General features: G+C 33.1%; 2 protein-coding genes and 1 long non-coding RNA gene across 3 annotated transcripts; all 3 read left to right on the forward strand.

Annotated features, from left to right (window-relative positions):
- Positions 1-2912: 2912 nt before the first annotated feature.
- LOC143614907 (uncharacterized) lies at positions 2913-4642 on the forward strand. The gene is made up of 3 exons (XR_013150373.1): positions 2913-3305; positions 3398-3479; positions 4434-4642. It is a non-coding gene; the product is annotated as an uncharacterized LOC143614907 (long non-coding RNA).
- A 6394-nt stretch (positions 4643-11036) lies between these two features.
- On the forward strand, positions 11037-14119 carry LOC143614898 (vacuolar protein sorting-associated protein IST1-like). Its single transcript, XM_077088199.1, has 5 exons — positions 11037-11309; positions 12162-12265; positions 13055-13226; positions 13319-13441; positions 13515-14119. The coding sequence occupies exons 1-5, from the start codon at positions 11124-11126 to the stop codon at positions 14007-14009; spliced, it is 1080 nt and encodes a 359-aa protein (XP_076944314.1). The 5' UTR covers positions 11037-11123; the 3' UTR covers positions 14010-14119.
- A 3269-nt stretch (positions 14120-17388) lies between these two features.
- Positions 17389-20232, forward strand: LOC143614904 (protein GET1-like). The gene is made up of 6 exons (XM_077088203.1): positions 17389-17427; positions 18482-18615; positions 18827-18906; positions 19011-19081; positions 19643-19713; positions 19796-20232. Exons 2-6 carry the CDS (start codon positions 18508-18510, stop codon positions 19946-19948), a joined length of 483 nt encoding a protein of 160 aa, XP_076944318.1. The 5' UTR covers positions 17389-17427; positions 18482-18507; the 3' UTR covers positions 19949-20232.
- Positions 20233-23092: the final 2860 nt, after the last annotated feature.

Below are 23092 nucleotides of genomic sequence, written 5' to 3' on the forward strand. Positions count from 1 at the left end.
ACGCTCTGGCTGCCCCAACAAGCGTCATTTGGAACATGTAACACCACGTGGGTTCCGTCTAATTGCTGACGGTTTCCCCCGCTATGAATCTGTTCAAATGATCGTCTGGGTCAGATATACCATCATATGTGCCTATGTTGGACATTTGTTTGGCACTTTTCGGGGCAATTGCTTCCGCAATGTCCCTTGCAAATTTGAACGTTCCCGCATTTGCAACAGTTGGTCTGAAGGTTTTAGAGAAGTCACGTGGGTTTCCACCCGCGTTTTTTGGTTTAAAGGTTTCTCCAAAATTTCTTCTGTGGAAATCTGCTTGTTTACGCTTCCCTTTCGCCCTATGGCGCGGGTTTGCGTCACTGTCAGATTCTTCCCAATCTTTATCATACTCGCACTCATTACTCATGTTGAGCAATTGTCGAGTGCTTCCGATTTCGTCAGCCTGTTGGAGTGAACGTAAGCGTTCATCCAACTCAGCTTGGAATTCCTTCTGACGTGCTTCCGCCCACGCTTTAACTTGATCAAGTGTTTGGCGGGGGAGCCTCGTTTGTTGTCTCTCCAACTGGGTATCGGTGAATCCCAGGGGAGGATTATTTACTGCACTTGCCCCGGGTTGGGTAACCGGGGTAGTGTTCGTAAATATTGTGTATTCGCCGGTGTTCCCCCCAGTAGCTGGGGTTGTGGTTACCGGAGTTTCTTGGTCACTCGTTGGCCTTGGCACCGGAGTAACCTTAACCATCTTTCCAGAGGTTTTGAAAAAACTGAATTAGTTCTAGCTTTTATGCACGGATGGCGCCAATGAAGAAACACTAAGTGACCCCGGCAGATTACGGATAATCTTAGGGTCAAGTAGATGTTTCCCACGAGGGTTAGGTCCGGCAAAGATGGTTATTCTTCTGATGACCTGCAAAACAGATACCGTGAGCTCGTCACTGAGAAGGGGGTACCTCCTTGTGACCACCCTCCAGCGTGAGAATCAGACTAGATTGCTCTGAATATAAATGTATATTAAGAGAAATAGCTAAAGCAGATAAGATATGTGATGGTATAAGATCGTATATTATAAGATAATGATACGTTCTAAGATGTTGGAGTATTTATAGCCGAATGTAGGTTTCCAAGCAGGTACAGCCAGCTGTATAATATTACTTTTCTACCAACTGTGGGCTACGCACGTGCCATGCTGGTGGTTGGTGGGTAGGCAGCGGCTGATAGTGACATGGCCGGCTGTGTACTATTCCTTTTCCACCAACTGCAGGCTATGTACGTGCCACGATGAGGGTTGGTGAGTAGGCAGCGGCTGATAGTGACATTAAGTAATAGAGCGTGCTGCTCGTCATACTGTTGTCAGTGAGCTGTCACCCTGTGATTTGTTCATGGGCTGCTTTGGTCAGATCTTGTCTATTTTGTCTATACCTTGGCAGGTATAGTACAAAAGATCCTCCAGAAGCGTACGGACTGACTCATTTGGGCAGGAGTATTCCCGCCTTGCTCATTCCTTCAGGTGACATTACTGAATTATTGAGAGTTAGTGCCTTGTGCGTGTAGCCTTGCTATTAGTGCGGGTAGCCTTCCCTGATGGCTTGTATCCGCAGCTGCGGGAACAGGCGGGGTACTTCACCATTAGGAGGCTTTTCCTGCGGGAACAGCTTGCGTACTGCGCTTAAGGTCTTCATCTCTCTGAGCATGGGGGTCCTGCGGAACCAGTTGGTATTTGCGCAGACGTCCCTATTCAAGGTGAATCTTGCGGGTCCAACCGGGCTCTGCTGAGACCTACCTCTTCAGTCTCTAAATTAGATAAGCTGAGAATGTGACACTTGACTCAATGTTCATTAGTTCATATGTATACCATGATTTGTGGTAGAATCCGATCCAAATAATGACATTAAAATGTTAGTGATAGTAGTGATTAAAGGGTATAACTTGGTAATGGTTATAATGATGGCATTTTATGGGAGATAGCGAAGGAGCATAAAACACAGGCCATGTCTAAAAACTATATATAATATATATATATAACAATATTCACTTCAAAATAATTTTAAAACACGTTTAGTTTATCATTGTTTAACGGTTTAACTCATGATTTAAACACTTTTACTCTTTGTTTTTATTATATTTTTGTCATGTCTCACTTTCTTACCAAACATAAATTTTAAGTTACTACATTAAACATTGTTTTCATTTGATCCATAATCGACCGTATAACTGGTCTGATCGAGTATTCTTAAGCCATCTTTATTTGTATCAAAAGGTTATGTGCTTTGAGTTTGCAAACTAGTTTTTCTGTTTATACGTAAAAAAAATAAAAGAAAATAAAATTGTCACCTTTTAAATAATATATTTAACATTTTTTTTCATGATAATAATGTATATGTAATTATAACAGTACGTCACACCTAGTACAATGATGAAAAAAAGGTAAATTGAAAATAAATAATTTCATATTTTATATAAAATCTCATCTTTAAAAATCACTATCAACGGTCTAACCTTTCAACTATTTTTTCTCTCAATGAACCTCTGTTAAAAAAACACTTAACGTCAATAAGTTTTTTTTCAAGTTTCAAACTGGCGTTTCAGTCGGACAAAGACTACGAGTCGACCGAGCTAAACTTATCTCGAAACGATGATTCGGATGACTTGATTTTTGTTAATTGGAAATTCAAACACCCAAATTAAAACACTATTTCGTCGTTTGGATCGCCATTTCAAGGTGAAGTTTACATCAGTCGACTTGTATCCTTCTTTCGATCAAAAACCCTAAAACATCGGTTTGAAACTTGTAAAAAAAACTTAACGACGTTAAGGGTTTTTAACGGAAGTTCATTAAGAAAAAAAATAGCTGAAAAGTTGGAACATTCATAATGATTTCTAAAGGTTGGCTTATTATCGACCAATACACAAAAGGAAAAATTCGACTTTTGAAGTCGGCTACATGTATATTAGTTTTCAGGTGTACATGGTTGAACTTGCTACTAATATACCAAAATTTGATCCAGTCAAAAATGTATTCTACCAATTAATTATGCTACATAAGAATACAAATAACATAAAATACAAACTAGAAAACATGTAGACTGTAGTAGGTGGGACGATCTTTCAGCTTTTCAAGTATATGTGTTAACTTTCCTTGTACAACAAACCCACTACATAAACCATCACAAACTCTGGTTTCACTTTTCATTGTAACCAAAGTTGTCATACTTCCAAGACAAAACATGTCTGACGAGGAAGTCGAGTTAGAAGACAATAACTCAGCCATTGTTCCAACAACACTTGCCACCATTGAATCCTTAACATTTCCTCTTGTAACCTTCTCATTTCATCATCATGACATCATATACATCTTTGTTTTTAGTATGTCAGATTATCTAATATTATGTTTTCTTTGTAAAAATAGGTTCAAGAAGTTGTTCTTTTAGCTGACTTTAAATGCAAAAGTTGTCAAGATAGAGTTGCTAACATAGTCTCCAAATTAAACGGTACGTTGTGTGGTTAGTTTTCGTGTGTTTATATTATTTGCATTTGGGGGTGTTTGCGATTTTGTATCGTCCTGTCTAGTTTCTTAGGATATCCGTAGTGGGGCGACAAATGCCCACAAAGTGGGCGATTTTTTGGGTGAACACCGCCCAAGACGATAAATGGGGCAATTAGGGGGGGTTGTTTTTTGTCGCCTGTATATATCTGATGAATATTATTATAATTTTTTGTCTGTGATATATATATATATAATGGTGAAACTCACCATTTGTTATTTGCTGACTGGACGTTGCCACTGCACATAGCCTTACTGGTCAAGTTATCATGACACATTTTCCGGTGACTAATTTGATCATGTTATAACTTCCGGTGGCTAAAAGTGACTAGATTATTATTAGTCTCCATCAACCCATCATATCATCTAGCCGTTGTAAATTTGGTATCCAGTTGGGGTGTGAATTTATGATAATTTAAGAATGGGCCTACAAATTACCTCGAAGTCATAAAACATTATATTAAAATAAGAAAGTACAAAAATAAAAATAAAAAATATTAGTATTTTTATGATAGTATAAAGTTACTTTATTTATAAACTATGGGAAATGTATTTACTATCACAAGTTTTTCAACATCGGATGCCTTGTAGAATGATTTGTGTTGGTCCCATTTGATGCAATTTTCTAAACATGTTCACTTTCATATCATGTCCATTATGGTACTTTTGTCTAAATTTAGATTTAACTTATATAAATGATCAATGCATACTCAAATTTGGATTATATTTAAAAAAAAACTTATTTTCATAAACCGTTAAGAAAATACACAACGCGCTCTTAGCCCGTTATTGCATACTACTATTGTTTGGATCCATTTTTTAGTTGACCTATTATTAATCCATAAGACGATGAATGTATAGTGTGAATGCTCAAGATATACTTATATTTTTCAAATCATAGGTGAAGCAGAGTCTTTGGAGATTAGCTTGATGGAAAAGAAGGTAACGATTACCTTGTCACGTAGACATTTAAAAGGTGGGAAGATGTTGGAAAATGAACTTCAACCTGTATCGATCTATAAAAACCGAGCGAACAAGTTTTCTTTGATGAAAAATATATTTTGCTCTTCATCAAGCTGATTTCTTCATTGGGTGGATTGCTTTCTTCTAGATATACTTCAAGCTGATTTCTTCATAGGATGTTTTGCTTTCTTCTAGGCATAAACGGGAAAAGAAATTGTTAGTGTTATGTAAATGTTCAAATGATCAAGTTAGAGAAATATACATGTAATGTAATGTAATTGTTTTATTGATTTGTATATATATCATCAGTTTATTTATAATTATAACAACGGATATATCTCTACAACGTGAGTTAGACTATGTAAAAGGGATAAATCTCCTGCACGTAAGTGCTTGTTTGGCAAAAGGGGCTTTCACATTACCCATTGGAAAAATGCGTGCTATGATGAGGTAAATATGTGGTTATGTAGGATCAGGTGGAGATAATTGATCTGTTAAAATATTAATTCAAAAAACATGTATCATGCCTACTAGCATACTCACCCTATTATGAGTTTCTCCCTTCCATCACGCATACCCTTAGTGATGATAGAAACCAAGGCTTCAATTTTGTCGGGTCAACAGGTCGAACTCGTTAACCATAATCCAACATTTCATACTAATTTGTGTCATGTCGAACACACTTAAAACTGTGTCTTGTTTAGGTTCACCCATGCGTACTAAGATATAGTACTCTTTGTGTTTTTGTTGAAATACATATATACTTCCAACTCATTATCAAACATACACACGAATTTGTTGGTTAACTTGTTTTTTGTTTATGTTTCATGTTATACATTGAGAATGAGGGATATGAGTCGTCTATTCAATTGTGGGCTGATTGTGGGCTAAAAGGGCTGCTGCTGATTGGTCTTGAGTTGGGCTTAGCACTTATCATCTCTGAATGGGTTCGTCGGGTCTTGTATATACAAAGAAAGAGAAACGTTATAATAGAGCAGCATCATCTTCTCTGTATTCCAGTCTCTTACTCTTAGCAATTAATGGTTACGGTTCCTTTCTTCTTTCTGAACAAATTTTGTATTAAGTTCATGGTCTTCATTAGACTAGTATGATGTTAGCCTTTCTTTGAATCGTTAGATGCTGTTCTTTGGGTTGCTATTTTGTAATTATTCGATTAGATCAATGCTTGTTTCCTTGTATTTGGTTTTGTAAAACTCAAAGAATTGAAATTATTATGGTTTTGTGACAGTTTTGCTTATAGTTTAGAGTATGAAATTGTATGTTTAAAATGTCTATATATAAAATTGACAATACTAATCAAATCAAATGATCTAACTTAAAAGTTAACGTGTTACTAGAAGACGCGAATTGAATATATGATTTTGGTTCAAAGTTGCGATCAAGGCTAGATAACTGGATTTCAATTTGGGCCCTAGGGGCCTGCAAAAAAATTCAAAGAGGCCTAATTCTATTTCGTCTACTACACTGGTGGGCTGGAATTGAGAGGGTGCCTAGCACTCCACTTAAAAAAAACGGTTTCTGACTGACCCGAAACCAGACCCAGTCATATGACCCACAGTTATGGACCAGGTTTTGGTTCCTCACAAAAATTGTACACATAGATGGTCAAAACCCGACCATGAAACCAGTTCCTACTCGGTTACGGTTCCTGAAAAACCTGATTTGCCCACCTCTACCTCCTCGGTAGAGGTGACAATTCTAATTGATCTAAAACTGAATATTTGCATAGTTGAAATTGGTTTGTAAAGAATATTGACCATAGGTTATGGATCTTCACAAACGAACCTATTAATTTCAACATGTTAACAAGGGTAGTGCTAATAAGGTTAATTGCAATAGGTTAACCTGTGTATAACTGAACTGAACCGTTTACATATGTTAGATTTTCCGCTCAAAAGCATGTTTTGACCGTTTGATCAATAGTCTGTTACGGTTAGTAACCAATATTTCCAAAACCAATTAAACCATATTTGCACAATTGCACCTCTACCCATTGCTATATACATCATCTCGCCCCTTATATTAGGATAAGCCATATATTTATTGTTCTATTAGTTAGTAGATTTATAAGTGATTTTTTATTTGTTTTTGGTTTACACAATGATTTTTTTTCTTATACATGGTTTATTATACATGTTTGGGTTTAATCGAAAATTGTTATCAAATTTATTGCATTATTAAGTCAATAAGTGTGAATGATTTAATATCGTCAAGTAGATAAGTATGAGTTGGTTTTACTTGACCCGTCTTGTTTTAACTCAACCAATTTGTGCCATCGCTTATAAAAACTTTTGGATTCATCACTGATCCATGTAAAGATAACATGATTCAAAGCCTCAAATAAATTAGTATAAATTGATTGTATTTTATATTGGTTTCTTTCACAATCAACTAATCATGAAACCAAAAGTAATATTTATCAAGTTATAAACTCTTATGTTTATCAAGTCATTTAACATAATCAAAGTTATGTATTACTTGAAAAAAAGTGAACAGATATTTCAAATATAAGTGAGGTGTTACAATAATTTGTGACTTTGTGCATATAATGAAAATTTTCAAGATTCTATATGTAAAATTGAAAAGTGACATAATTTTCAAGATTTGTGCCCACAATAGGACCCAATCAAATTTAATTTATGACAATAACTTAAAAGTGGATTGTTTTCATGGAAGTTACATGACAAAACCAAAGCCTAATTGCCAAGAAATTTCCAAGATTCTTTGAAACAAGACTCCCAGTCCCACCCTCCAGCCACAAATCAATTCACAAATATGAATTGAACAAAAACCTTTCTTTATATGCAAACTAATATTGGTTTTGGAAATTAAATTATTAGTTTAGGAATTGTTAAACCAAGTTTAATCATATGTGACATGTTTTTAAGCAATAACATTTAAATTGTTCATTTTATGTTTAATAGTTATGTGCTTAATTAAATAGAAGTTTGAATATAGAATATTATTGTGTTTGAAAGGTATATTATTCACAAAGGGGTTAATATCATAAAATAACAGTTAGTGATGTTGATGTGAATATCTATTTACCTAATGATTAATATTGCAATAAACAGTTCAAATTATGTTTTTTTTTCTCTTAATCTATTTGTGTTATTTATCATTTGTTTGAACTTATGTACCAACTTTTCAATACATTGTTTTGTTTGTATTGGTTGTTTGCATGTTCATCATCTTTCATTGCCATTTATAGTTAACATGTTACATCTTAATGTGACAATATTACCATATTAGAAAATTTATCATAACTTAAATTATCGTACGGCAACATGATAAAACACAACGCTATGTGGTATACAAGGGAAATGGTCACGCGTGACGGGTCGCGCCTAGGCCAGATCACCCAACTCACAAAGGAAATGGCCCAATGTTTTATATTTGTTTTTCTTTTCTTTTCTGATTTAGGAGAGCAAGTGGTCACAAAGGTGAAGGGTGGAGAAAAAAATGCGGTGACATTGATGCGATAAAGGTACAGAATGGTGAAAAATGGAATATAACACAAAGCCTAAACATGAATGTAAAACATTAGTATTTTTGTATTTGTAACAGTTTCACACAAAATAGAGTAATAATCCTATTACAAAAACAACAATGTTTTGTTAAGTACAAGATACAATTAACTGAGATCAGTCACCTTTGCCACTCCATTTTATTAGAGAGGAAGGGGCACTCATAGGCAGTACTCATGCATCAACCAATCAAACACAATTATTTCATTTATACCTTTAAGTACTCACAAACCATAAAATAACTAGAAACACATACCCACAAGTACCCTAAAACTTTTTTTGTTTAAGTTTAAAAATAAATAAACAATTAAATGTAATTAAAATTAAAATTTCATTGAAAATTAACGAGTGTTTAATTTTTCAAAAACCTCCAATGCGTTTGCCATATGGTAAACCTTTGTCACAAATTGTAATTTGGTAAACTACCCACATAGTTAGGGGTGGGTTTGTCATATGATAAACAACCCATAAACCTTACCCGCACTAGTGCCCCTTCCCCTCTATATTTCAACTTTTGTAATAAAAAGTGGTGTTCATCATCTCAAGCCATATATAAAGAGGACAATAGATAACCTTTCCGAATCAACTTGAAAGAGAGCATAAATATAGTTTAAAGGTTTAGTTAAATTATAGGGGGAGGCAAAAATGAGAAGTGTAAGAAGGATTTTGTGACCATACAAAAAACTATTTAAAAATAAATTAAAAAAAATAATAAAAAAATCATAACTCAAAATATAAATAAAAAACGAAAAAAAATTAAAAACTAAACTGTTTTCGCCATCATTCCCTTTCAAAAAAAATTTTAATACAACAAAATAACAAAAATGACAAAAAGACACAATGCCGAGATCAAAGACACAATGGCGAAAATGAACAAAAGACACAATTATAACTAAAAAAAGACACAATAGATCGCAAAATATTACACAATACCGAACAAAAATAGCACAACGTTGAGTAATATAACACAATATGAAGAAAAAAAAGACACAATGTTAAGGAAAAAAGACGCAATCAATGACGAAAATAAACAAAAAAACAAAACGATAAACAAAACATTTTTGTGTTTTTATTTTTTTCGTTTTTTTATTAAATTTGAGTTATGAATTTTTATTTTTATTTTTTAATTTTTATGGGTTTTTTTGTGTGGCCACAAAATTTTCTTATCCTTTTTATGTTTATTTCTCTTTGTAGAATAACTTGACCCTCAGAAATATATACTAGCAAACTATTCCTAACAGAGTTAATGAAAATAAAAATAAAGGTCAAGGGACTTAAATGTAAACATTCAATAAAAGAAGGTCCAAATTGTCAAGCAAAATATGACCGACTACGATTCTACGAACACGCGTCTTTAACTCACAAACCTTTCATACGTTCACTCGCTATTAACTTATTAACAAAAATACAAATATTATAAAAATATATATATTAAATCGGCTCATGTGACATGTGATTGTTGACTTACATTGTACAATTACTTATTCAACAAAAAAATATATTTTATATGACTTTAATACACTTCTTAAAACTTCTTCGACGCTTCATTTGTCAAATTTAGAAACAAACAAAGTCATTTGATGATAATTCAACATTTATAGTATAAAAGTATTGTTTAAAATATCAAAATAAACGTTAGAATAAAAATAAATAAAAGTGAAAATAAAGAAGTTTGATTACCATTTTAAGATTAGAATGATAGTTTATTCAGTATGGATCGAGATATATTATTTTTTCTAGAATTAGACAGGTTTTTTTTTTTTTTTTGGTAATATATTTTTTTTAGACATAGCTAATCTCATACCTTTATTTATTTATTTTTGTCTATTTGGCTAACTGGTGTTCAATCATTTTTCCCATATTGGAATGTTATTTTATGCTCTTTACGTTCATATTTGAGTATTTCACATGCAATTTTCAGTCCAATCCTTAATTTCCAATTCTCTATTATAAATTCTAAAAATTTATTAGGACTTATCAATTTTTGGAGGTTTATGACGAAATTTATATGAAACTTATAAAATTTGATGACATATGCTACATATATAAAATAAAAGTAGAATTTTCAATGAGTTGTACGATTGTTCGAGTTTTTCTTACATTGTTTTCCTAACTTTTTAAAGCCACATGTCTAATATAAACTGTAATTTACTTGATCTCATAAGTTAGCAAGTTAATAACATGATACTGTGAGTTTTTTAGTGCGTTGATGTTTTTGTTGTTTGTATTGATTTTTATTAAGTCCAACTAACGAATTAGCTACTGACGGGCCAATCTTTTAACGTATTTGTTTTTAACGGTTCGCGACTAACTGAATCCTAATATCGTTACTTGCAGGTTGGCCGAAAGACGCTTTTCGCCCGGAAAGTCACATTTTTTGCCACAAAACTAAACCTGAACAACATCACCACCAACCAACCACCACCAGTTGAGCACCGCCTATCTGACGATGGTTCTAGAGTTCCGGGGACCTCTATAATTGAATGTTTTTACTATAAAAAGGTTCCTAAATGTCCGATCTAAAGTTACAAGTATGTTAACGACGAAAATGTTAAGTAGTCAAGAAAAAAATGTGAGTTTTCCAGCCAAAAACATATTTTCGGTGACATGAAACTAACGACGTTAGAATTCTGTTAGTCTTGGACCGTTAAGAACAAATATGATAAAAGGTATGATTGTTATCGGCCAATTTGTTAGTTAGAACAAACATTAACCAAACTATAGTAGTTGAGATTAATAAAAAATAATACACATTTTTATAATTATTATCGGTAAAAAAATGTGTCTGGTCATTAATACACATGATCATGACTTGATAATATAAAAGAAGAAAAATAAATAAATCAATATCAATGAGTAAACATCATTTAATTATTATTTCTATTATTATTATTAATATCATTAGTTTATATTATTATTATTATTATTACGAAAATAATGGTTTAATTGTACACAAATAAACATAATAGAATTTTCTCTATAAAAAGTCACAAGGCCGTGTCTCTCATGCTATTTATTATTTTTTGAAAGCTTCTTCCCTTTGAAGTTCATCATTTTTCCTTTCAAACCAACAAAACACAATGGGAAGGAAGCTTGATGCTCTTCTAGGCCGGAAGTTCAAGGCCACTAAATTCAAAGCCACCGTTAATCTAGCCGTCACCCGCCTCACCATCCTCAAAAACAAACGCCAGGCTCGCCTCGCCTTGGTCCGGGCAGATACCATTCAACTCCTCAAACTAGATCACCACGAACAATCCCTCATCCGGGTACCACTCCCTCATTCTAACTCTTAACTAATGAGTAGCGGATGATTACAATAAACTCAGTATATTATGTCTAAGGGGTGTGCATGGTCCTGTTTAGTCGTTTTGGACTATAACTGAACCAATAACAAAAACTTAGTTTTTTAAGTTGTAAAAACCGTTTGTTTTTCGGTTTTGCCATTTGAGTTTGAACCTTTTGGGCCTTTTTTTTTAACCCAAAATCGTTATTTTTGGTCCAAGTTATTTTGTTAATTAATAACTAATGTTTTATTAAACATTTTGGTTAAAATCTTTGAGTTACATATTTATTGAATTCTTATAAATAACTTAAAGTACAAAATTAAATATATACATGCAGTTTGGTTTTTATAACATGCAAACCATAAATAAACTATAAGTTTTGCTTTGTGATTTTTTCGATTTCATGCACCCCTTTAATTCTGTTTGATATAATATCTAATATATGGTGTGAGACAGGTTGATCAAGTGAACCAGTAACAATATCTTCAGTTTTTAAAGTTATAATAAACCGTTTGTTTTTCGATTTTGTCATTTGAGTTTGAACCTTTTGGGCCTAATTTTATTTACCCAAAGTCGTTATTTTGGGCCCAAGTTATTTTGTTAATTAATAACTGATATGTTTTATTAAACATTTTGGCTAAAATCTTTAAGTTACATGAGTTACATATTTATCGAATTCTTATAAATCACTTAAAGTACAAAAATTATACATTGGGTTCGGTTTTTATAACATGTAAAACCATAATTAACCCATAAGTTTCGGTTTGTGGTTTTTTCAGTTTCATACGGCTTTAATTTTGTTTGATATAATATTTAATATATGGTGTGTGACAGGTTGATCATGTGATAAAGGATCAGAACATGTTGGATGTATATGTAATGGTGGATGGTTACTGTCATCTGCTTATGCAAATGGCCAATCTTATAGAAAAACAAAGGTGTTTACTTTTTATGTCATTTTAGCATTTTTATTTATAAAAATTAGGTTTATTGGATTTTAATAATCAAAACTTTGGCCAATTGGCCGATATTAATCCCAACTTAAACAATTCCCTAGAATAATCCCAACTTTCACTCTGTTGGCATCCACTGAGCCTTTTGTTAACAGGAACTAACCCAGTTAATTTTAGAAAAAAATATGTCATTTCTACAAATTGAGGGGGACAAACAAAAAATATAAATTAACTTACAAACTCAATGACACAAGCGCACCACAACCGCGATTGCCGCCACCGACACCGCGACCCTCGACACCGCCACCATCATGACCACCACCGTCGACACCGCTAGTACCACTGCAACCTCCGCCACTGCCTACACCCCCACCACCGGTGGCGGAGGCCGCAGTGGTGGTGGTGACGGTGTCGACGGGTGGTTGTGGTGGTGGTGGTGGCGGTGTCGAGGGTCGCGGTGTCGGTGGCGGCAACCACGGTGGTGGTGGTGGTGCCCGTGTCATTGAGTTTTTAAGTTAATTTATATTTTTCGTTTGTCCCCCTCAATTTGTAGAAATGACATATTTTATCCTAAAACTAACTGGGTTAGTTCCTGTTAACAAAAAGCTCAGTGGAGGCCAATAGAGTGAAAGTTGGGATTATTCTAAGGAATTTCTTAAGTTGCGATTAATATCAGCCAATAGGCCAAAGTTTGGATTATTAAATTCCAATAAACCTAAAAATTATTATGATTTTTTTCATATGTAATTTAACATTTTTGGACATACAATATAGGGATTGTCCGGATGAACTAAGAGAAGCGGTATCAAGCTTGCTATTTGCGGCTCCGAGATGTGGGGAATTACCGGAGCTTCAAGAGATCCATGCGATTCTAACCGCTCGTTACGGGAAAGAATTTGCCAATGGTGCTATTGAGTTAAGGAATAATTGTGGAGTTAATTTAAGGGTAAGAAAAATAACATGACATTGATCAATTTGTGTGTTTTTATTTTTAAAAGTTTGGAATTGTGATTTAAATATATGTTTCAATGGTGTTAGATGATACAAAAATTGTCATCGAAACAGTCGGGTTTGGAGGCCCGAATGAAGATGCTACAAGAAATCGCTACTGAAAACGACATAGTTTTGAAATTTGAAGATTCGGCTCCAGTTATTAAAGAGGTAATATTATCACATTGGATCAAAATTACCGAATTTGAATCTCGATTGTCTTATTAATTGTTTGTGGTTGTAGGTAGAGGGTGAATCGTCAAATGGTGGGATCGAGAAGAGCTCGAGTGATTTGGGTGATGATTTGGATGAAGTTTTGAGTTTTACGGAGTCCGTAAAAGGAAAAAAGAAATACAAGGATGTTGAAGATGCTGCACTGGCTGCTTTTGAGTCAGCAGCCTCTGCAGTAGTCGCTGCCAAAGCGGCAGTGGAGCTTTCTCGGTCAAGATCTTTCGGTTCTGACAGTTCAGGTAGTTGTAGTTCTAATTCTCGAGTAAGAAAGGTGCTCGATTCCAATCCTAACGGTTCAAAACTCGGAATGAAATATGAGGAAAACCGTGAGACTGAATCTGAGTATGAAGATGAACATAAACATGAACATGAACATGAACACAAGGGGTATACACCATCGGAGAACACTATAGGTTTCGATGGAAGTGACAATGAGATTGAGAAAGAACCTATTGATTTAACAATGAGACCGATTTCTGTGAGGAATATAGTGGTGTATGGGCAATAAATAGTGTGAATTTGTGATTGTGTTCTAAGTTTGGTATTTGCTGTTATAGTACTCGTGTATATGGTGTATTTATTAAATTTGTTTGTTATGTTCATTGATTTTGATAATTATATGGGTTTGTTATTCAGATTTTGTATAAAGGAAAACAATATTTGGTTAAGGAGTTTCGTATTACATGATTATACTTCTATTTTGCTTTTTGTAACGTATGTTATACGACACAATTTTTTATTTATACGAGACAAATATATGTCTGTAAAATAAAATATTCATAGCCAAAAGTTAGTGTCGTTGGAACCAAAACAGAGAATCAACCGCGCTATAAATTCATTGATCATGCTAGTTAAACTATTCTAAATGCTCGGATAATGACTAAAAACGGAATTTTATGATTCTACCATATAGAAGTTTTGAACTCTAAACATTAATAATAAATATTAAATAATATAAAAGATAAAACAAATTAACAATTTAACATCACCACAAATATCCCATCCTATAAATATCTAATTTACAAATTAGATTTGGAGGCTAACATCTTGCAAATGTCATGTTTCTTTCACTTAGTCTTCCTTTCACATCCAACTTAATTTTCATTTTCGAAGTTATAAAGTAAACCCGCAGCCTACGTCTCATCATTTTGATGTACAAATCAATCGATAACATTCGACCCGACTAAACCAGATTTTTGTCAAATTTGTACAGTTTGTTGTACACTGGTTCGTCTATTTTAGGGTTCCCGATCCAATTAACTCGTCTCTCGATTTCATAACATGGTCATAAACTTAAAAGAAATGAAGTATTTTATAGCTATTTTAATATTGAGTAACGTTTAAGTATAATACCATATGAAAAGCATTTCATTTTGTAGGTAAAACAATAAATTATGCCCAGTAATTATATTTATTAACTTTTTTTTAACGGCTACACACACCTATCTACTTCTATTCCTAAACTACTCCAATAGAAAATGTACTCATATACGTCAAGTTTTGAACACCAGTCTTCATTCCCAAAGGCAAGAACCTTTACCACCCTGCTAGTATAATAATTTAATCACTTATCAATAGCTTTAAAAATATATTATTTAAATGGGTTTGTTTTATATTTTTCTTCTTTGATATATAAAATCCATAACAGAAATAGTTATTTTAGAAATAAAATACAAAAATGGCCCCAACAACAAAACAATCTTTCAATACATATAGTTTTTGGGCTTTGGACCATCACCTATGTCCGATTCATGAAAACAAATGTCCTTTAATGTCTTCCATTAATCTTCCTAAGTGAGTATTAGTTTCCTAGAAAACCAACATGTTACGGGCATTCTACATACACCATTTGGTGGAGTCGAAGGTCATTAACCGAAGATTCGTATTATCTTTCGGGGTCGGATTAGCAACCAAATCAGATAATATTGAATGAAATGAAGTTGCACAATAAAATTTTACAATACCACCAAGAGACCCAAATACAAGTCTATTTAGCGTTTATAAAATGAAGAAAAAAGAGATCTAATGACCTAGCATCTAGCATTAATGGTATATGGGTGAGCAATTTGAAACCCCCCTGATCACAAGGTTTGAATGAAGAGGTAAGTCCGGCGAGCAATGTTCTCCACTCTCCATGAAATACATCTTAATGGAACCTCACTTGAACCAAAGAAGGTGTTTAAGCAGATTAATCAAGGATGATATACTGATTATCATTAACCTAAGAGATTGGAAAAAAAAATCTCCTAATGAATCCGCATCCTGATACAATCATCATTGCCTTTAATGAACCTGAAGTTGTCTACCAAGGTTGATAAATTCGATAAGTCTGCATATTCTTCCTAGTTTCGGTGTTTCTTCTTCCACCTTCACTTAATCAGACTGGATAAAATAGAGGTCGTTTAAACTCTTTACATAATTAGACGATTCTTATATGATTAGAGATGATGATAAAGGTTTGGAAACACATCTTTTAAAGAGAATCTGCCAAACTAATAATTCATTTTGTGTTATCACCCAATCCTAACTTTTTATTGAAAAATTTGGTGAAAGAAATTCACATCATCAAAACTTTTCTATTGATCTTGGAAATGGATAGCCACATACTCGAGATCACTTTCTTTGCCATTCGACCGAGAGCAAAGAGTCTAATGTTATGTATAGAGCCGATGTACTTTACACTAAAGTGTGTTCTTTTTTTCATTTAGGATCCTACATCATTATTTTTCTAGCAATCCATATTAAACGTCAACCAAAAACAATCAAAATGATCTGAGTGTGACAAATCCGCCTCCCAATATAATCTTCGTTGTCTTTTATGAACCTAATGTTGTCCACCAAGGATGATAGACCCTATAAGTTCGCATGTTCTTCATCATTAGAACTTTTTTTCTTCCAGGTCCATTAAAACAATTTAGATAAAATAAAGTCCATTTTGAAACTCTTTGTATAATCAGATGATTTTTATTTGATTCAACATCAAAAATGTCTGAAAACATATATCTTTTAAAGCGAATCTACCAAACTAAGCATCCTTTCAACATTCTCCACTATCACTCGTTCCTACCTTCTTTTTAAACAGGTTGGTGAGAGAAATTCTATCTTATCCAAAACTTTATCGATCTTGAAACTATAGCAACCACGAATCAAGAATTGCTTTCTTTACCATTTGACCAAGAGTATAGTGGCAAACATTATGAATAGACTTAACATTTACACCATAGCGAGTTCTAATCCTTTACCATCCTCCACCTTCATTTCACTAGCACGAATAAATTAAACGGTCTAAGGTCATTAACAGTAATCCCAAACCACACGAATAACTGTTTTTCGTAACATTATCCCATGTAACTAGGGCTGTTCAAAAAGCCCGCGGCTCGTTCGAAACTCGCTCGAAAATAGCTCGGCTCGAAAAAGCTTGATTCTAAATGAGCTCGGCTCGATTTCTAAACGAGCAGAGCTCGAGCCAAGGTCAGCTCGGCTCGACTCATCAACTTGGCTCGTTCAGATTAAACCCTAATTTTTAATATCTATATATAATAATAGCATACCAAGAAATAAATATATAAAATTTATACACATATTATGCCGATCGATATCTAAAACCTTATGAATAATAACTAAAATAAATCATATAAAGTTATAAATTATCTATTTTATTAATTATATATAGCACGTATGTTAAATTATAATTTTTGTCTTTTATATATCAAAATTTGTAAAATATAAAATAAAAAAAAGTAAAAAATAAAAAAAAATATTAAAGGAACCCGGATCAACGAGCTCGAGCTCGAACCCAATTTTTCAGCTCGATAAAGAAAACGAGCTGAAAAATATAAACATATCTCTAGATCCCGTCCTGTTACACACACTCTAATTCATTCAATTCAAATTCACTCCGATCGGAATCATATTAATTACCGCCGGTAATATTAATATAATATCTTCATTATTCACTCACCAATTTCTGCATCTATTGCTTTATGTTATATGATTTTATCGAAATTTATTTATGTTAATTTTCCCCAATTTTACGTGCCATAATTTTATTAAGTTTTAGGGTTAATATTTCAGTTGATGAAGCTGTAATTGAGTTTTATGATGTTATTAGTTGTTTATTTGTGCTTTATGTTGAAATTAATGATTACTGACTACTGAATTGCTGGCTTTGAATTTGATTGAACCTGCTGTAGTAATGCTACAAAACAATTGCTATATTGATGTTATTAGTTTTATTATGCTATTAGTTAGTTGTTGATTTGTGCTTACACACACTGTTACTCGTATTTAAACTCGAGATTTGTATCGTTAAACCGAGGACTTTATGTTAATTGTAATATTCATGTTCAAATTTTTGTTATTGAATTGCTCAATTTTAATTTGACTGAAACAGCTGCAGTGTTTCAACTCGAGATTTGTATCGTTAAACCGAGGACTTTATGTTAATTGCTATATTGATGCTGAAATTGACGATTAAAATTACTGAATTGCTCATTGGCTTAAGCTGCTGCAGTGTTTCAACTTGAGATTCATATCGCTAAACATAGGTCTGTCGTCTCTGTGTTAATTGTTATGTAAAGTGTGAGCACACATATTTGAACTCGAGATTCATATTATTGAACGGAGGACTTTATGTTAATTGCTAAAATGTGTGCATGCACCAAGTTACTCATATTTGAACTTGAGATTCATATCATTAAAGCAAGGACTTTATGATAATTGTTATATACATGTTGAAGTTAACATTTTTTAAGTCTTAAAACGAATCATCGTTGCTACTGAATTGCTCAATTTGAATTCGACTGAAACGACTACAGTACGTGTTTCAGCTTGATCCCTGACGTCAACCTCAATATACTATACTTGGTCCTCTCATTTGGTTATACTGGCTATCTCAATATAACCAACCGCATAAAGTTTTCATAAATAGTGGCCAAAGTACAAGGACTTAAATTGGTAAACTTGATTCTGATTATTCAGGTTGGGTTCTCAAATCGCAGCATCAGATGGAAGAAACCCTAGAACGGCACAATACATCAATAGTGGCTCCAATCATCTTCATTTTCGTCTTCACTCTCCAATTACTCGACAACTATTTAGCACATTTGAAGAAGGTAAGTTCCGAAATTAGGTGAAATTTGGTTTTGGATTATCATTCATCTGGTTTAGAAGATTACAACGTATCAGATGTTGTAAGAAATAAAATCCTAATCTATGCCTTCAATATCGGTTATTGCACATAGCCTGTTTGTTATAGTTTTAAAACTTTGAAATCATCTTCATACATGATTTATTGTTTATAATAGTAATCTTTTATTGTATCAGAAAGCGTCTATGACTGAAAAGGATGTCCAGTTACGTACTGAAATCAAGCAACTGTTGAAAGAGGCGGCTGCTTTGTCAGAGTAAGCATCCTCTTCAATTTTAATACTTTATGCTGTAGAATTGGATTTTGAGTTATTTGTATTAAATATTTATAACATGGAAAATGGTTGTTGTCATCTTGCAGACCTTCAACATTTGCTCAATCTGCAAAGCTTAGGAGATTGGCAGCTGCTAAGGAGAAAGAGCTTGCAAAAAGTATGATCTTTATTTTAGGACTGTAAACGAACCGAACGAACGAACATGAACAGAACTTTTTGTTCCTTTAGTTAAATGAATGAACATGACAAATGTATTGTTCGTTTATCTAGCTTTCTATATCTAAATATGTTTATGTGCATTCGTTTATACTCATTTAAAATTTTCAGGCTCATTACAATTTACTCTAGTTTTATCTATTTTTTGACCCAATAGATTGATCTTTGCTCGGATATGTTTGTTTATATATGTTCATCTATGTTTAGTCATGTTTATCTGTTTTTGTTTGTATACGTTCGTGAACTGTTCTTTTTATACTGTCGACAAACGAGCACGAACACGTTCATTTTCGTAATAAACAGACGAACAAGAAAACCTCGTTAGTTAATTGTTCATGTTCTATCATTTTTTCGGTTAAAGTTAAACGAACGAACATGCTCCGTTTGTGTGCGTTCATTTCGTTTACAAGCCTACTTGATTTGTTTGTTACTATTAATAATCATTTTCTGTTTTAACTCATCTGCTAGATTATATGATAACAACTTTACATGATAATGCCAGGTCAAGAGTCGACCAGCAAGGAGATAAAAACTTCAATCGTCCTGTTTGAGAAAACGCTGATGATATCAAAGGTGATTATATTTATATTTTGGTTTTATTAATTACTAATTACCAGATTGAGTCCGATATAAATATTATTTTCTTCTTTGGCAGATTCTTACATATCTTATATTCATCTGGTGTTTTTGGCGGATTCCCGTGGCTGCCATATCCAAGGAACTCGTGCAGCCGTTTGGTAATTCTTTTTTTACCCTTTCTGTGATGAATTTTAGACTTCAATATCCACAAGAAGTAATTCAAAGATGATATATTTACCAGCTTACCATCGGTTAAATTCAAGTTAACAAAGTTTGTCTATCCAATGCTTCTTTTCAAAAAAAGCTACACTTATATGACCTTTACTGTCAGGTGTATTAAAGACCACATGTTTTTCTTTTGTTTTTTATTATGATCTTGCACACAACCGTATACAATTGTTGTCTCACAAACACAAGCACAAATGAACACACACACACTACAAAGTAAAACACAAATGAACGATGTGCAATTAAACAAAGGGTACTAACGGTTACTAGCATAACTGCTCCACTACTTCTTATTGTGCGATCGATGACTTTAGGTGGGAATACACTTTAATGGGATTGGGTAGGATTGAGTTCCAATAACTATCAAGTAATTAGGAGCCAAATGAACCATAGTTTGGAATTTGATCATGGGAGGCTGCCACGCCGTCAATTTTTCATGTAAAAAAGGGTTGGAGGGGTAAAATTGGTATAGACTACCATTGTTGAGTTTTTCAAGTTTCTCCATTTTTTAAAACATTGATAACTTTTTTATACGGCATTTAAAGACAAAATGGCAAAACAGGTTCTTTATGTTTTCATGGTTTTTCAATAGTCGTCCTTTAGCAAACTTAATGACAAAAAACGTATTTCATGTTTCAAATTCTGTTCACGTTACGTCCTTTGGTACTAACCCAGTTAAATTTTTTCGTTAAATATGATCATGTGCTTTGCACATGAGGGCAGTGTGGTCATTTTACCCCTTTAAGGACTGTTTGTGTAATTAAACTAAAGATTTGGCCTTTTAAAAAAATACTAATCTCTCTCTCCCCCCCTCTCTCTCACCTATCTTCATTCTTATCTCCATTTCTTCTTCATCAAACACCATAACCAAACACCTGTGCAAAACATTGATTAGATCTAAAAATAAAACACACACACATATATATATACTAGGTTATAAACCCGTGTATCACACGGGATTGGATTCAAAAGGCGGAACTTAACAATATCAATTATGTTTAACATACATTGCAAAAACAGGCCTTCAAATATAGGTTACAAATATATGTTCCATGCCAAACATTAGCGTGAGTATTGAAAAGCCCTGTGAACAAAAAGTCAGCCTTCATTCAAAAGTCCAAATTTATTACAAATGCCCTATTCATCCATTTTGACTATAGCTTCAGCATGGTCTTTTGAGGACAATAAAATGCATTATAAACTGCAGAAAACGGGTTTGTTAATAATTTGTTAGTTAGCACACATAATTATTTAACAAAAACATACATTTGCATACTAAACACACTTAACTATCTATAAGAAGTAAAAACGTTCTAACCAAAAAGTGTTTCAAGTCACCAAAGCAAAAGAACACATAACAAAACGCAGGAGATCAAAAGTTGATAATGATAAAAGTACTTCCGAATTAGTCTCACAAGTATTTGTCAATGTTCAACTCAAAACACAATCTAAAGTGAAAACAAAACTTCTTCATTCAAAGCACTTGCAAATCCAAACAGACAACTTCATAAACACATAAACAAACTAAAGTCTAAACATCAAAGAAAGTAAATAAAACTTGGAAAATAACAACCAAAGCAAATTAAAGTTTTTCATATATGGAAAGATAAGCTTATTTCTCCATATTTGGAATGATCAGTTTGTTGTCAACTACTTACGGACCTTCACTGGGCTTTGAATGTAGATTTATCAATATCATCAACATATCAAAACCTACACAAGTAATATAACATTCACACAATTGTTCAACGAATGCATTATAAAATGTGACGTTGATAAACCTAACGTTAACAGATCAAATATAAAAAAGGACAAAATAATAAATCTATGACCTTGAAATTCAAGGAGTTAAAAAACAAAGATATTATGTGAAAGTCAAATAGAATAGTATTACAATTGTATAAAGATTAATGCAACTATGATAAATCAAACATGTTTGCAGGTGTTTATTCTTGAAGGTCTCTTAAGACATTCTTATAATCTCTTTGGGATGCCCTTTACAAGTAATATAACATTAAAATTATTGTTTAAGGTATGCATTACAAAATGTGATATTAGTAGTAAAGTTGGGTTTATCAGGCCATCCGTCAATTACATTAAAAGTCCTAACTTTGTTACAGATTGCATTATATATTATACAATATGATTTGTTCACATACAATATGAGAATGTAAGTAATAATAAAACTGAGTGAGTACCTTAGTTTATTGCAGTGTACTTTGGAACTGGATATTGGATTCTATATGATCTCAGAATCTGTAAATAACATGGTTAATCAATCGAATAAAATCAACTCATTAGTATCACTGTCTCCAATATCTTTTCGAGACATGCTTTCATATGTACTTTTGTTGTTCAACATTCCATTTTGATGGATTCCAAATTGATGAGCAAATGTCTCGAACCATTATAAACACCCTAAGATTGGCGTAATATACATCTACACTCAAATGTAACAACACTAAAAAAATAAAAATAAATTTAGCCTAAACAACCCAAACCGACCCTGCGCTTCCCTGTTTTGTTTCAGTCCTGATATATGAAGAAACTCGGTCTCGGGTAGGGTACATACCAGATGGAATCCTCAACAAAATCGAAGCCCGATATTAGTAAAATAAAAAACCGCTGCTGTGCCACGACCTAAAAAATTACGGTGGCAGCCGCTGTTTATTCAAACATTAACCTATCCATTATCTAATATAATACAATACCTATTAGAAAGTTCAATCATTACTCCCATTCTCTGAACCATTGATTTTGGTTCTTCATTCTAGTCGATCAACAATTCTGCTTTTGCTTCATCTATTTTTGTATTTGTAAAATCTTCTTCATTGAGACATTTCATCAAATAGTTGCTGGGCATATTGAATCAAGCAATAAATTAAGCCTATACTGATTATTTAAGCATAAAAATTTGAGAAATCATATTGTACTAATCAAGTAAAAAAGAAGAATCATAGACCAAATTCAACATATAGTTAATTTGAAGAAAAAAAACGATAATATAGCATGAAGATAACTGAATAAAATTTACCTACTGAAGACACTATTGTACGTGTAATCAACTGTTTAATTGAATCTTATCCAGATCTTTGCCTTGATTCATACCAAAATTGATTGAAATAATGAAAGTATAATTTTAGTT

The sequence above is a fragment of the Bidens hawaiensis genome, unplaced genomic scaffold, assembly GCF_021521415.1.
Source record: "Bidens hawaiensis isolate Kalapana, Puna unplaced genomic scaffold, B.hawaiensis_p1.1 tig00041253_1, whole genome shotgun sequence".
NCBI lineage: Eukaryota > Viridiplantae > Streptophyta > Magnoliopsida > Asterales > Asteraceae > Bidens > Bidens hawaiensis.